Source organism: Vitis riparia, chromosome 10 (genome assembly GCF_004353265.1).
Source record: "Vitis riparia cultivar Riparia Gloire de Montpellier isolate 1030 chromosome 10, EGFV_Vit.rip_1.0, whole genome shotgun sequence".
NCBI lineage: Eukaryota > Viridiplantae > Streptophyta > Magnoliopsida > Vitales > Vitaceae > Vitis > Vitis riparia.
This window is the reverse complement of record NC_048440.1, coordinates 12593404-12608382: the sequence shown is the minus strand read 5'-3', so window position 1 is coordinate 12608382 and position 14979 is coordinate 12593404. Positions and strand designations below refer to the sequence as shown.

Here is a 14979-nt window from a genome sequence, read left to right as displayed (position 1 = left end):
TTATCGTTGGTAGTGGCTTCTCCACTTTGACTCAACATCACTCCCACTTTCCTTTTTTTTTTTTCTAGGATGATGGCTTGAAATATTTATTTAAAAAAAAAAAAATTATATATGCACTACAAAAAAAACACAATGGCTAAGTATGTCTCGATTAAACATCGAATATAAAATATCACAGTCATCTTTTATATAATATATAATATTACATTCTCGATATAAATCGATTTTGAAATAATTTATAATTTTTTGATTTATGTTCATAAAGTTTTTATAATATATTTAATGTTTTAAATTTTTTTTGGTAAAAACGTGGAAATATTTTAATGTAGGATTTAGTTCATACCAAATACCAAATGCAACTCATTTTAGACCTAAAATGTGAAAAATAATATTTAAACATTTATTCTTAGGGCCGGTCGGCTTGAGCAAAAACAACCAAATCTCACTTAAAGACAGGGAGGGAGGATAGGCGGTGCCGTCTTGGCATGACACGTGGAAACCATGGTCAAAGATTTACGCCAGTCAACCCATTCCCTATACGCACATACATATATATAAATATTTATTTGTTTGAAAGCAATAAAGAGAGAAGAGAGGTGGCTAAGTGGTCAAACCCTGACCAAAGGACATTCATATCATGCCCTTCACACCACAGGACATGGGCCCAATGACAAGGGCAACCCTCCATGTGAGTATGCCTCACTGCCCCTTAATTTCATGGTCCCACGTTAATAATACTTGATTATTGATAATATATTATGTTTTATTTTTGTATAATAATAGAATGTCTCGGACACATGCCCTTGGGGCCTTGCCTCGAATTCTTTTGGGAAGGGCCACAATTTTAATAATTAGGCATATGGGGCATAAGTGTAGGGTACCCCATGAAAGATGAGGCCTTTAACTTTTTGTCTAGGGCTTTGGACATTAATTTAGTTAAATGGATATTGTTAATTATTGGTTAATGGAGGGGAGAGGCGCATACTCTTGGGTTTGGAGCCCTTCAGCCATTTGGGTTGAGATTGTCATTTTATGGGTATGCCTCCATCATATAGGGTTATGAATTAAAAAAAAAAAATTGAAAATTCTTTGAAAATCAAAAAAATTATTTTCATAAAAGTACATTTTCAAATAAAATAACTCTCATTTCATATATTACAACACAATACCCGTAAATACCCTTAAATTTGTATATGGATTGTGATTGGTACTCATCCAACTCACATGAGAATAGTAAATGCATAAAATATGAATTATTTTCCCAACCCGTGAAAATAATTTTTTTGAGTTTGTAAATTTATACAATTTCCCCTCTAAAAAATTAAATAAAATTTTATATTTTAAAATTTTAATATGAAAGAAAAAAATATTATTTTTATTAAAAATATAAAATTTAATTTATTTAATAAAATTTTGCATTCTAAAAATCGTGACCTTTTAACCTGGGGAAAAAGCCAAAAAAAACCTACCCCAAATGAAAATATGGGTAAAAGAAAGAGATTTTGGTTCACAGGAAAAATGATATGCTTATGATTGAAATATTAATAAAATAAGGATAAAATGGCCGGTACGAGTCTCTGTGAGCATTAGGCAGTAGCAGGAGTTAAGGCCTAAAATGGTAGGGGCGTGTAGCCCTAAAAACGAAGGGCAGAGGTCACATTATAGAATTCTGAACCTCTACTGACATTATACTAATACACGACTATTCATTCATTGATTCACAGAAAGGAGGGCATTGGTTCATGTGTTTTCCAAAGTATCTTTGACTCTTTCCAGGACTCACTTCCATCATCTCCATCCCATCTCTTTTAAATAATCGCTAAAAACTCTGCGAGGAATTCAAACTCCTTATTTATTTACATATACTCTTTCCTTTTTGAATTTTGGTAAGTGGGTTAGGTGAAAATTACCAAGGCAATGCCGCGATTATCGCAAGTAATTTTGGGGTCCAAAATATTAAAGAAATTTTTTCTAGTACAAGTAGGAAAATGATTGTGATTGGTCAAGGATCCAATAGTGAATCTTCCTTTATCTTGACTTTGTAAAATATATAATAATAATAATTTTTTAAATAAAATAAATAATAATAATAATAATTGATTTTCTCATTTTAAGAGGAAAGCCCAAAAAAAGAAAAAAAAAGGGAAGAAGAAAAGGAAGATGGGAGGAGGGCAATCAATTAACTTAGGTTACACGTAAAAGGAAAGGGAAAGTCCAATTGCAGAGACATTATTTCAATAGAAAATCTTTTGATGAGTCGATGGAGAGGCAACCTTTGTAAAACTCCAACTACCCACTGCCATCTCTGTAAGGGTTTGTCATATCACTACTTCCTTCACTTGTAGTTTTGGTTTGTAAGGGTTTGTTTGGATGGAAAGTAACTTCAAGTTTGAGCTTAATGAGTAAAGAGAGGCTTGAGTTAGGAGGTATAGTAGCTTCCTTTTTTAAAGTATAGATAAAATTCAAACATGCGGACTTCACCTACCATCAATTATCAAATGAAAAGATAAAATCAAAATCAAAATCATGAATAGGTGGTATGGAATAAATAAATAAATAATTCAAATTTTCATGCCGTTATATAAAAATAATTCAAATATCATGCATGAAAATAGTACTTTTACATAATCAAATATAATACTTAAAAATATCAAAGGTAGTATTTGATGTTGAATGATCAAATGTGGTATTTTGATCCAAAAAATATATATATAAAATATTAATTATTTTTAGATAAATGTTTAAAATTTATATTTTTATTTTATGATTTCTTTTTTCTTACGAGTATATTAAACACATTTTTCTATTTTAAAAAAAATACACTATAAATCAAGTTTGATTGGGGACTGAAATATTTTTAATAAGTTTTTTATGTTTTTAAATGTAATCTTTATATATAATGTTTTGTTTTTAATTATTTTCATATTGATATAATTATTTTTTAAAAATCGTACTTAAAAAATAAGCAAAAATAATTAAAAGTAATTAAAAGATGTTATTTAGAAAAAAATCATATTTTTTATTTTTAAAAATAAAAGAATATTATTTATTTAACACTGAGGAAGAATGTGAAATTTAATGTCAGGAGGGGTGAAGTATAGGCTTTTTAAAACATTAAAGTCATAAAAGGTCATGTTCAAAAGACGCAGGCTCATATGAATCATTCTCCCCCTCCCCCCACCCCCAAGAAAACGCCCATTGTTGACTTTAAACTAGAAGAAAAACTCAATTCTCTTGGGTCCAGTTCCCTTTAATTTCAGAGGCTTTCAACCCAACTTCATCCCCTCCCCAAACCATCTTCAAACTTCGACCATTCAACTCAACTTCAATTTAGGTTGAATGCTTAGTATTCATAAATTCATGGATGGTTTCAAATGTCACACCCACATTCACCCATGGACTCTCATTCATAAATTGAATGAGACATTGTAGGTAATTTGGGAGACCCAAAAGATAAAGGAGGTCATAAAGTGGAATACCCAAATCAGAATAAAGTTACCAAACTTTTTTCTCATTATCATGGTCATTTAATCATAATTTCTCTCAAAGTATAGCAGTATAGCCCATTTGATTCACTCTCTGTAATGACTTAAGTTGAATCAGTCAACATTATTACAACTCAAAATCAGAAAAATAAGTAAATTACTGAAAAATAATTGTGAAACAGTTGATGGGGGTACTGCACTGGTCAAATTGCATTGGTTTGAAAGCAAAAACTCAAAACCCCAGAAGAAGAAACAAAAAAAAAAATCATCATTTGGGGTCTGGGTTGTGGCAGGGACCACTGGTACTAAAAGGGCAGTTTGTAAAATATTAAGGTCTCATTATCACTGGTGATTAAAGCAAATTTTTGGATTCTTAAAGCAAAAACATGAGTTCATACTGATCGACCGTGTGATTTGCTTTCCATTTGTACAGATTTCTTAAGGGTGGGGTGTTTTTTGATTGATTGATTGAGTGATTGATGGATAGATAATGACCCATTTACCTTTTACACACATCCTTTGCATGGCAAATTGAAATTCCACTTTTCATCATGCCACTGTTCAGCAGTCGGGTACAAGTGATTTCAATTTTTGTTTTGATTTATTTGAGTTGAATGGAAACAGAAACAAAAACAAAAACACCCAAAAAACAAAGCAAAAGCAGATTATGCAGGGAGGAGATCGGTTTAAAATCGGGAATTCCTCGGTGGGGGAGAGATTGCCGACCTGATGCTGCAGTACTGGGAGGTGCAGTGACCCACCCAGATCTCGCCACGTCATATAGGACCCATGGGGTTTGACTGAGAAGATGACATGGCGGTAAATGAGTGGGGCAGTGCAGGGGAACACAAAGTGTGGATCACGATCCAGCTTAGCTCCTGTCGGCTACAAAATACACCAACCCAGTCTCAGATTTTTCCATATTCTGCAATTGCTGCATTCTAGAGAGAGAAAGAGAGTCTCCAGAGAGAGAGAGTGCTCTAATGGAGTACGAGAGGATACACAAAGTTCAGGTATGCTCACATTTGCACCACAGTGAGACACCCATATGTTGTTTTTTCTTGTTTTTCTATGTTGATGGACCTGTTGATCTTGTGCTTCCTCTTTTCTGCATATGGGTTCTGCAGATTTTTGTTCTACTTTTCTGTTTTCTGAAATGGGTCTGTGAATGTGAGCTTGAACAATAATTTGTTTCTGTTTCCAATCATACTTGGTTTTAGGCTTTTGGTTTGATATTGAGTTCTAAAAAGATTGATTTTCATTTCCTCTTTCCCTCCCTGTTTTTTTAAAATAAAAATGTGAATACCCGTTTGGTTATTCATTGAAATTTCCAATGGGGCTTTGCAGATTGTTGGGTTTGGTTTCAATCAGAGATTTTTCTTCTCAAATTCCACTAAAAAGTTAAAAACTTTTTGGGGGGAAATCTTCTAGCTGGGTTGTGATTTTAATTCTTTTTGTTTTCTTTGAAACTTTTTTTAAGTAGATTATAGTTCTGAGGTCAAATCTTGATTTTTTTTGTTTCTTCTCTTTCATGCAGACCGGTATAATTTCTCCAAGTAAATTGAGGATGAAGCTTATGGGACCTCACCACCAGAGGAAAAAGGATGGATCGAATAGTAACTCTTCAAGAACATCCCCTTCCAAGCTTGAGGATTCAGAGTTTGTGAAGAACAGCTTATTAGCCCTTGAAGACGAAGGTCTGTGACTCCCCTGCATCTTCATTTTTATAGCTTTCCCACATCAATACAAGCTGTTTATTGTTGTCACTTATTGACTAGTAGCTGGTTTTTTATGCCCTAAACTGCTTTATGACGCATGCCCTTTGTTGCAGCTTCAAGCTTAGAAGTTTCATCAGTAAAATTACCTGGAAACGTGATGCCGGATTTGGCTCAAGGTGATCAAATCTCTTGCCAGCCAAAGGAGAGCTTGCCAAGGGAAAACGGCAGTGTGGGTCGGGTTAAAACTCAGCAATACTCAAAGTGTGATACTGGTAATTCAAGTACAATTCACCCAGTGAGATCTCTAGAAGAGGAAAATCTTGACTATGACAGTAATGCTAGTTCCTCTAGCTTTGAGTTTCATAAAGAGAGATCGCTTCACAATTCCGTGTCAAGATCGCTGTCGAGGCCTATGCCATCTAAGTGGAATGATGCAGAGAAATGGATAATGAATAGGCAAAATGCACAAGCTAATTATACTAAAAAGAATGTGTTACAGAGTCAAGCAAATCGATTGGCTGGGGCAAATATGGTGAGGGTTGCTCCTGAGTCAGCGAGCACCGATCACAAGTTATCGGTTAAGCGGGTCGACTTCTGCCAACCTGCAGCACAAATGGGGTTGGAGAAGTTCTCTTTTGTCCCTAATGGGGCTCACCCCATTTCAGCTCAAGCAAATGGAGGCAATGCATTAATTGATTTGTGTCAAACTAAGGATTTAAAGGAAGTCGATCCCAGGGAGTTGTCTTGTTTAAAAGGCCCACCAGAAGACACAACAGGTAAAGTTGTATCCTCATTGTGCTTCTCTTGATTGTTTGTTGATCATCAAAAGACTATTCAGTTGTTTATAGCAGAAGGAATTCATTCTTTTACCACATTTATGAACTAAGTATAGTTCATATCACTCCATACTTGCCCATTCACGGATTTATGGAATTGTTAATTATTAACACTCATCAGGAGGGTGGAAGGGAAAGAAGCTTTTCTACCCGGATCTGCTTCACAAAATGCAAAGGATCGTGGAACCAAATAATGGATCCTGGTTTTTTGGCCCCTTCATTTATTTAACCTGTAAATTTCTAGATATGTTACATATTGATTTTGAATTAAAATAGAATCTAAAATTGTTTTTTTCAATATCTTTTCTAAGAGTTTCAATGTGCTATTCTATCTTCTGTGCTTTAGTATAGATGCCTTGATCAATTAGATTTTCCTTGAATTTCTTTTTATCTATGTCCTGAACTTGATGAATTGGTGATTAAATAATGCAGGTTTTTCTGCCATAAGAGCGGTTTCAATGAGAGACATGGGAACAGAAATGACCCCTATTCCAAGTCAAGACCCTTCAAGGACTGCTACCCCTGTTGGAGCAACAACCCCGCTCCGCAGTCCAACTTCTTCACTACCATCTACTCCGCGAAGAGCTGGTGCACCGGCGCCTACACCTGCAGAGCACATGACCGATGATGAATCACGGGACTACCGAAACAGAGAACTGTCAGAAGAAGAATTGAAGCTCAAGACAAGGAAAGAGATTGTAGCTCTTGGTGTCCAACTTGGGAAAATGAATATTGCTGCCTGGGCAAGTAAAGATGAGAAGGAGAAAAGTGCTCAATCAGGTGAAACCCATGATCTGGAAGACCATGAACGGATTGAATATGAAAGAAGGGCAGCTGCATGGGAGGAAGCTGAAAAATCTAAACATGCTGCGAGGTTTGTTCTCCTAAACCACACTCTAAACCAGTTCCCTTGTGTAGATTAAAGGAGTTTTTTTTTCCTGTCTTCATGAAGATTCTAACAAAGGGTTACTAATAATCTCAGATATAAGCGTGAAGAGATCAAAATCCAAGCTTGGGAAAGTCAGCAAAAGGCAAAGCTGGAAGCAGAGATGCGAAGAATAGAGGTATTGTACTTCATCATTGCGCTTGAAACATGAGAGTGGAGTCTTGTTGTAATGGACTGGTTTAAATTGTTAACTTGGGATGTCTTTCGAACCCCAAAGAGAAAGAGTATCTAATAAATATCGAAGCATTCAGTAGTGATGATGAGTTTACTTAATTTATCCACCCTACAAACACAAAATCTTCATGCTTGATCGAGTGTATTTGAGATTCGAGCTGGTTTACTGAACAAAAACCAGGCATTACATTCAATTTGGTCAATCTTCTTTTACTTGACGATAATGTAACATGCAACATCTTTCAGGCCCAAGTTGAACAAATGAGGGCTCATGCTCAAGCAAAGATGGTGAAGAAGATTGCCATGGCAAGGCAAAGGTCGGAAGAAAAAAGGGCTGCTGCTGAAGCCAATAGAAATCGGGAGGCAGAAAAAACTTCAGCTCAAGCAGAATATATTCGCCAAACAGGTCGGATTCCAACATCCCAATTTGTATGTTGTGGTTGGTTGTGATGAAATTGGAAAATAATGCACAAAAAGGAATTTCTTCTCCATACCATCACACTCTGCTTTGGATTTCTTTGTTTCATGGGAGGTGTGCTGTTACATTATTCAATCCTGTATTTATCGAGCAACTTCAGTGTGTAAGTTGTTACATGAAGTGATCTGTGCGATTGATGCACCTAAGATGAACTTAACTAAAAGAGTTGACAGATAAAATCACAAATCTCCTCCATTATGAAGGAAATATGAGTTTGTAACAATTTTCAATTTTTTTATATCAATAATTTAATCAATCAACAAGAAAATCACTCACAAAGTCTTTGAGAAACTTTTGCAAATACAAAAATCATGTGCACACAAGGGCAAATAAATTCCCTAAATATGAAAGAAATTTAGACATTTTTACTTGATTCGATTCGATGTGCTTACTCCAAAGGTCTTATGCTAGTCTAGCATCTACATAAGTTTTTTCAAGTTCTTGACACAGTACCTTGTGCTCTTTTGTGGAGCGGATATCCCTACCTCCTATCGAGTCTAACGATGCACCTTGCCTTTCCACTAAATGGACTTTTAAGAATGCTCTTGAAAGATTGGAGGGTTAAAATACTAGTGAAAAGAGATTATTATCAATTCTTATGTCATTTTTTGTAGTTTAGAAATTTAGCTTTTATATGAAAACCTCACATGGATATTCATAGTAGGTTTAGAAATTTTAAAATTGCCAAAAAAAAAAATCCAACAAAAATGAGGAAAACAAGCTTAATAATCAAAGGAGAGTAGCAATGTTTGAAATTAATAATTATTGATAAAACCCTTAAAAGGTATGATGTGTGGATTTGGTGCGATAATGGAACAAAATTGCCAATATAATCTAACAAGTAAAAAATCTCCCATTTTGACAATTTTATGACAAAACAAAGATTACAACAAGGCCTCCTGCCTCTCAAAAAATAACCTTGCTAAATCTTAATCTAAAGTAACATTAACCATCATGCACTGCAATACTTTCATCAACAAACCTATTATCTACACACTCAAATACCAAACCTATGAAAAGCAATGTGTGGTAAAAATGTAAATAAAACATGTGAATAACTAAATATCACCAAATATAGATGATGTTATTCTTCTTTTTTGTCATAAAAAATGACAAAGTATATATATATATATATATATAGATGTATGTTGTATATGTATATGTATGTATATACGTATGTATGAACAAACAAACATCCAAAGAGCATTAGAAAGTATGAATCAAAATACGAAAAGTTAAGTACCAAAATATATTTAGAAAAAAAAAATCACTCTCCCAAAATCGAATACATCAAATTCTAGAGATCTATGTTAATAGGTGGGAATAAATGACTATAATTCTCTGTTTTAATTAAAATACTAAAGTCTAAATATGTGATAACCCTAACAAAGAAAAAATCAAAGATAAAGTTATCACTACTTTGTAGTATTTCAGGTTATCACTCTCTTTGATTGACCTATAGTACTTATCAAAATTAAGCAAATGTGATTGCTTATTATTCCATTTCCTAAATATAAAAGAATTAAAAATTAAAATGAATGTAGAGTTAATGAAGCGAAGTTAATTAACTAATAAAATGATTATTAGTTTTTATTTCAATTTAACTCAAAATTGGGGGTCCACATTCCAACTTCGTGTATAAGGCCTCGTGTGAAACAAAGGTATTAGGTTAGATTGATCTTAAGATATTTAGAATTTATGGTCAATTGAGATCAATCGGGTTTTATTCAATACTTGAATTACCATCTAGATGAATGGATTTGAAATCTGACTTTTGGTCTAAGTCTTTAGGTTTATACTACTATATGCAAATTCACCTTAATTGACCAGTAATCAATTAATAATAGCAAGAATCAAGATAACCAGTGATCAAGATTTAGCAAGAATCACTAGTATCTAGTAATAGACTATTACATCATCTCCTAGTTGAAACTAATATTAAAGAGTATCTCTATTTTCATTTATTATGCTTCAACCTTTTATTTATTCCACTTTTAATTCAATACTTATTATTTTTCTATGCTCTAACACTAGGTTTTTATGTTTCACACTCCAAAATAACCTTGTATCCTCTTATGGGTATGTTATAACATACACAATCTATAAAAGAAGGTAAAAGATCCATTTGTGAATTAAAATGAATAAAAAAACAATGTTCCAATTAATAATAATGTGAAGAATAACCAATTGAGAAATCCCAATGTCTTCCTATCTCCAAAAAATAAAAATAAAAAAATCTAAAAACCTTAAGAATTGAGTTTTTATAGTCAAGGTAAAAAACTTAACACAAGACATGTTTCTATTGGCCACTTATCCCCAAACATTACGTAAATGTTACTAGAAAATTATAAAATTATAATTTTCAAACATTTAGGGTCCACTTGGAATTAGAAAAGTGCCAAAATTTGCAAACCTTGAAGGGTTACAACTTATTTTGAATTTGACAAGCCACTAGTTGAAATTATGAGTTATGGAAAATGGGTATTAAGATAACATTCTTGAATGACTATCTTGATGAGAGTATCTATATGATGTACTTAGACAATTTCATGGCAAAGGGTCAGAAGCATCTAATATACAAGTTACATAAATCTATTTATGGATTAATACAAATATCATGCTCATAGAAGTATTTCGATAAGGAAATTAAGATCCTTGATTTTTATCAAAACACGGATGAGCACTGTGTGTACAAGAAGGTATAAGGAAGCATGGTGTGTTTTAGGTCTAGTACATAGAAGACAATCTACTTACTAAGAATGATGTAATGTTGTTGTCATTAATCAAGATTAGTCCAATTCAAGAGCAAAGCATTAGATAGATGTCAAACATATACTCAAGTATCTTAGGAGAATGAAAGCTTATTTGTTTATACCCTTTGGGTTATAGGAATTCAAACTTTTAGTTTGATAAAAACTCTCATAGGCATATTTTTAAGCATGTATATACCCTAAGTAGTATTCTAAAGTAATAAAGGAAGTCGTTTGGCTTAGGAAGTTCCTAATGGAACTTGGGCTAGTTCCCTTGACTGCATCACCTATGATGTTGTTTGTGATAACAATGGGACAATGAGACAGTCTAAATAACCAAGAACCACTCAAAAGGTAAACACATAGAGAGGAAGTTTTACTTGATTCATAAGATAGTTTTAGAGCAAATATGAAAATATCAATTTTGATGGATATATCAATAACTTGATTTTACAAATATATCGGGATATATCAAGAAATATTTGTGGATATTTTGATACAAAATATCAGTAAGACAAAAATTAATAAAAACTCATAGAAATGTTAGAAAATTTTCAATAAATGATAAAATAAGCAACAATACACATTAAAATTATTTTGTTAAAGCAATTTGATAATAAATTTGTAACACTAGGCAAAAATATACACAATTTGAAAACAATTACTTTGGATATATTGAATGATATAATATATATATATATATATATATATATATATATATATATATATATATATATATATATATATATTATTTAAAAACATTAATTGTTTTATTCATCATTTTTTATTTATCTTATATTATTTAGTATACAAATAAAATAATTAAAATCAACTTATTTATAATAGTTTTATTTTAATTAACACACACATATATAGGTAAATTTCTAACATTAAAACTCACTTGGTCCAATGGTAGGGATCCAACATTTCACTCAAAAGACCTAGGTTTGATTCTTGCATGTAGAGAGGGACGTTTATTTTTCTTAATTCATAGATTTGAGAAACATATCCCACATAAAAAAAAGTGTAACACAAAAATGCTCTATTTTATCATGTGGTTGCCTAACTATTACAATGTAGTAGCACATGGGTTAGGTGTGTTAGGTGAGACAAAGAAAGGTGACCTTTGGGTCAAGCCCATACTTTTGGCATTTAAAAATAGGGAAAATTCAGCAATGCTAATGTAGTACTTCAAAAAATCAACAATAAATTCAAAACATCGACAAAATATCAATATTTCATTGATAAATCAATAATAAACAAGGAAAAAAATTCAAAATTTCACCCACTCGACATATCCATCATACTTATCATGTCAAGGTGGATTAATAGACGATAAATCAACAAAATATTGTTGATATTTCACTACACTTTCAATCTTAGTTCAGAGAAGTGATGTGACTTAAGGAGCATATTTTTTCTACAGTGCCTAATCTATTTTTAGGATTAGTAAGAGTTTGTTGAGATAAAACCCTTAAAAGCATTATATGATGTAGTAAACAAGATTTTAGTTTTCATTATTCTATCTTTAATTGCATTAAGATTTATTCGAGCATTCGAGTCAACATCACTTGCATTGTACATGACATAGGTGCATTGGAGTTGCATAGGAAATCCAAGTCGTGGGTTTCTTACAAGTTGATGAGATGTTCATAACTAGTTCATGCAATTAGGCAATTTATCAAAGGTTATAATGCAATACCTCCTAATTTGAGGGATGACTTGTCTTGGTAATCAAAATGAATTTCTCAATATAGTGAGTGCACTAGTGTGTATGGTTACACATTTGACAGAACCTACAGTGAATCATGATATTGCCTATCGAGTAGTTATGATTTCACCAAGCTATTATACTACATAGACTCTCAACCTTGTGAGACTAGTAAGTTAGTGATGATTTCTTCAATGGCTTTGACTTATAAACGAGTGACTGCATATCTCTGTTATAATTAAAAATATTAAAGCCTAAATATGTGATAATCCTAACTAAAATAAACTAGAGATAGGATTATCATGGCTTTGTAGCATTTTAGGTTATCATCCTCTAAGATTAGCACTAATGTGTTTATTTGTTTTTAAATTAGAAAGATTAATTATTTTCTAAAGGTAATAAAACCTAATTAAAATAAATAAAAATAAAATATGGATAAGTATTTCCTAAAATATTTAATGAATAGATAGAACAAAAGAAAGTGCATTAGAGAATTCACAATTTAATGTTGAATCCTTAAAGAGAAAGCATTATAAAATCTAGGATTTAGGATCAAAGCTAGTCTAAGATCAAATTAAATCTTATAGCCAATATTGCATCCAGAACTTAGATTTTTATTTTTGAAAGCAAATCTCTTAAAATAAATTAAATATGATGGTTAATTTTGGTTTTGAGTTTTATTTAATTAAAAGCTTATATCTATCTCTTAGATTTGATCCTTAGATTCATTAGCAGTAAAATCAAATTTAGGTAACTAGTAATCAAGATCTTCCCCAAAATCACTAGTACCTTAATAAGAATCATCTATTTTAGTTCATTTTAGATAGGGTACCTTATCTAAGGTAGGAATCCTATTTACCTTGTTTAAGGTGAACTAATGTCTATGATTTATTCCTATCAATTCAAATATGAAAACTTAAACAAACCTAATCAATACATTATCATTTTTTTGCTGCTCCTTTAGATTCTACACCTTCATATTCGCATCTCTAGAACTCATAAAATTAGCTAAACATGGTGGAGGATTTCTCTTCACAACCTATGTTTGGTTGCCAAGAAAGTAAAATAGAAAATAAATAAAAACCTCAAACGTTATTGAATAATTTCAAGATAAGAAATCAATCCTTGTCCCTCAATTTCATCTCTTTCTCAAAACCTAAAAAGAATTGAGTTTAAATAGTAAAAATAACTAACCATAAACACATGGCATAACCTCTTTCATAAAAAAATATTAAAAAATAATTAAAGATATCTCAAAAATCATAAAATTCTTGAATCTTAAGCTTATTAGACTCTTCTTAGGGCATGGAAGGCTTAAGAATTAAAGGAAAGCTTGGAGGGGCTTGGTTCGTGTTTAGGTAGCTAAATTCATAATTTGGATATTCAATTCAAAAAATTTTAACTTAGCTTCTAAACTCAATTTGAAATTCTCTTGAATTTTGAATTTAGTTTCTATTTATTTTGCACAATTGCTTCAAATGGTCATATCTTCTTCGTTTCAACTCTAATTTATGTAACTTTTAAAGTGTCAAACTTTGACTTCTTGGGTTTTGAAAATATATATAGCTTGCTTTAAAATGCTTCCAGAAAGTGACCCAAATTTCAGTGCAAAGTCAAGTGTGCTACAATTGCTTTTGTTTCAATTGAATCTTGATTTGAACTTGAAAATGTGACCTTAAAACTTCTTCCTTTATGGTTTCTTTCTCTTTACCTCTCTCTGTAACATTCATTGTTAGTATTTAATTTTCATGACTCACTCATTTCTCCCTTACTTGGACTCTCATCATGTTTCTCAAGTCACAAGTCTTTCATTAGGCATATTTGACAATTTCCCCTTCCTTGGTTGAATTTGACTCTTGTAATTTGTGTCTTTTTCCTAACTTAAACTTGAAATTAAACTAAAAATATATGTTAGTGCCATAACTAGGGCCTTAGCACCAAGTCAAGTTAATTTAGATTACTTCAACCTTTTATATTTTATAAATCATATCATATATGTGTTATTAGATCGCACATTTTGGCTTCAATCAATATGACCCTAAGGTGGTCATATATTCTATATAAATTGGATCACTGTTGATTAAGGCTAGTGATAATAGGTGTTCTCGATATGGGTATCAAGATATCTCATGGTTTGAGATAATGTGTTCCCTTGAATGATCTTAAGGAGTTACAATCATGAAGTCCATGGCATCACAATAATTTCATTAGTGAAATTTGACATATGACCTTAGTGAATTAGAGTATGTCAATTAATCACACAATAAAAAGATTTCAAATTCAATTATTGTAAAGGTAATCTTGAGAGGTTGATAATATTTATCTCATTAGATTACAAACATTGGTTCATTGAGAGTTTGCATACAATGGGTAATAGGTCACAAATTGAAGAAATTGAATAAATTGAATTTAATCAATTTTTATCTTAATGCAATGGCAAAGGATACTGGAGTGCAATTGACTTTCTTTAGTGAAATGTTGAGTTATCATAATTAGATTATGATGAAGTCGATATTTTTCTGAGTGTCAATGGTCCTCATTCAAACTCATATTCTTTGTTAGCACAAAGTTTTCAAGGAATTTATATAAAATTAATCATTTATGTGCATAAGAGTGTTTTGGTAAAATTATAAAGTTGCATAGGATTTTATGACTAATTAATTTTGGTTTTTCTGGATATCAAAGCCTAAGTTAGGTCAAAGTCACTTAAACTTATAGGAATGTCTATATAAACCCTATGAGTTTTAGGATTAGACAGTAACTTTTTAGACTATTGGTCTTCTAGATACCTAGCCTCCTCCTTTCGCTCCTCTTAAGGTGTGTAGCCATTCTACACATGCCAAGGACCCAAGAAAGATTCATTGAAATGGAAGATTATTAG

General features: G+C 32.0%; 1 protein-coding gene across 2 annotated transcripts; it reads left to right on the top strand.

The window, feature by feature from the left end:
- The first annotated feature begins 4402 nt into the window (after positions 1 to 4402).
- Positions 4403 to 7844, top strand: LOC117922841 (remorin 4.1). Of its 2 annotated transcripts, none has more exons than XM_034841027.1 (6): positions 4403 to 4498; positions 5023 to 5182; positions 5317 to 5979; positions 6472 to 6913; positions 7022 to 7103; positions 7406 to 7844. In XM_034841027.1, exons 1-6 carry the CDS (start codon positions 4469 to 4471, stop codon positions 7607 to 7609), a joined length of 1581 nt encoding a protein of 526 aa, XP_034696918.1. In that variant the 5' UTR covers positions 4403 to 4468; the 3' UTR covers positions 7610 to 7844. The 2 variants fall into 2 exon arrangements, with proteins under 2 accessions (XP_034696918.1, XP_034696919.1); XM_034841028.1 differs by lacking the exon at positions 4403 to 4498 and adding an exon at positions 4833 to 4919.
- The last annotated feature ends 7135 nt before the right edge of the window (positions 7845 to 14979 follow it).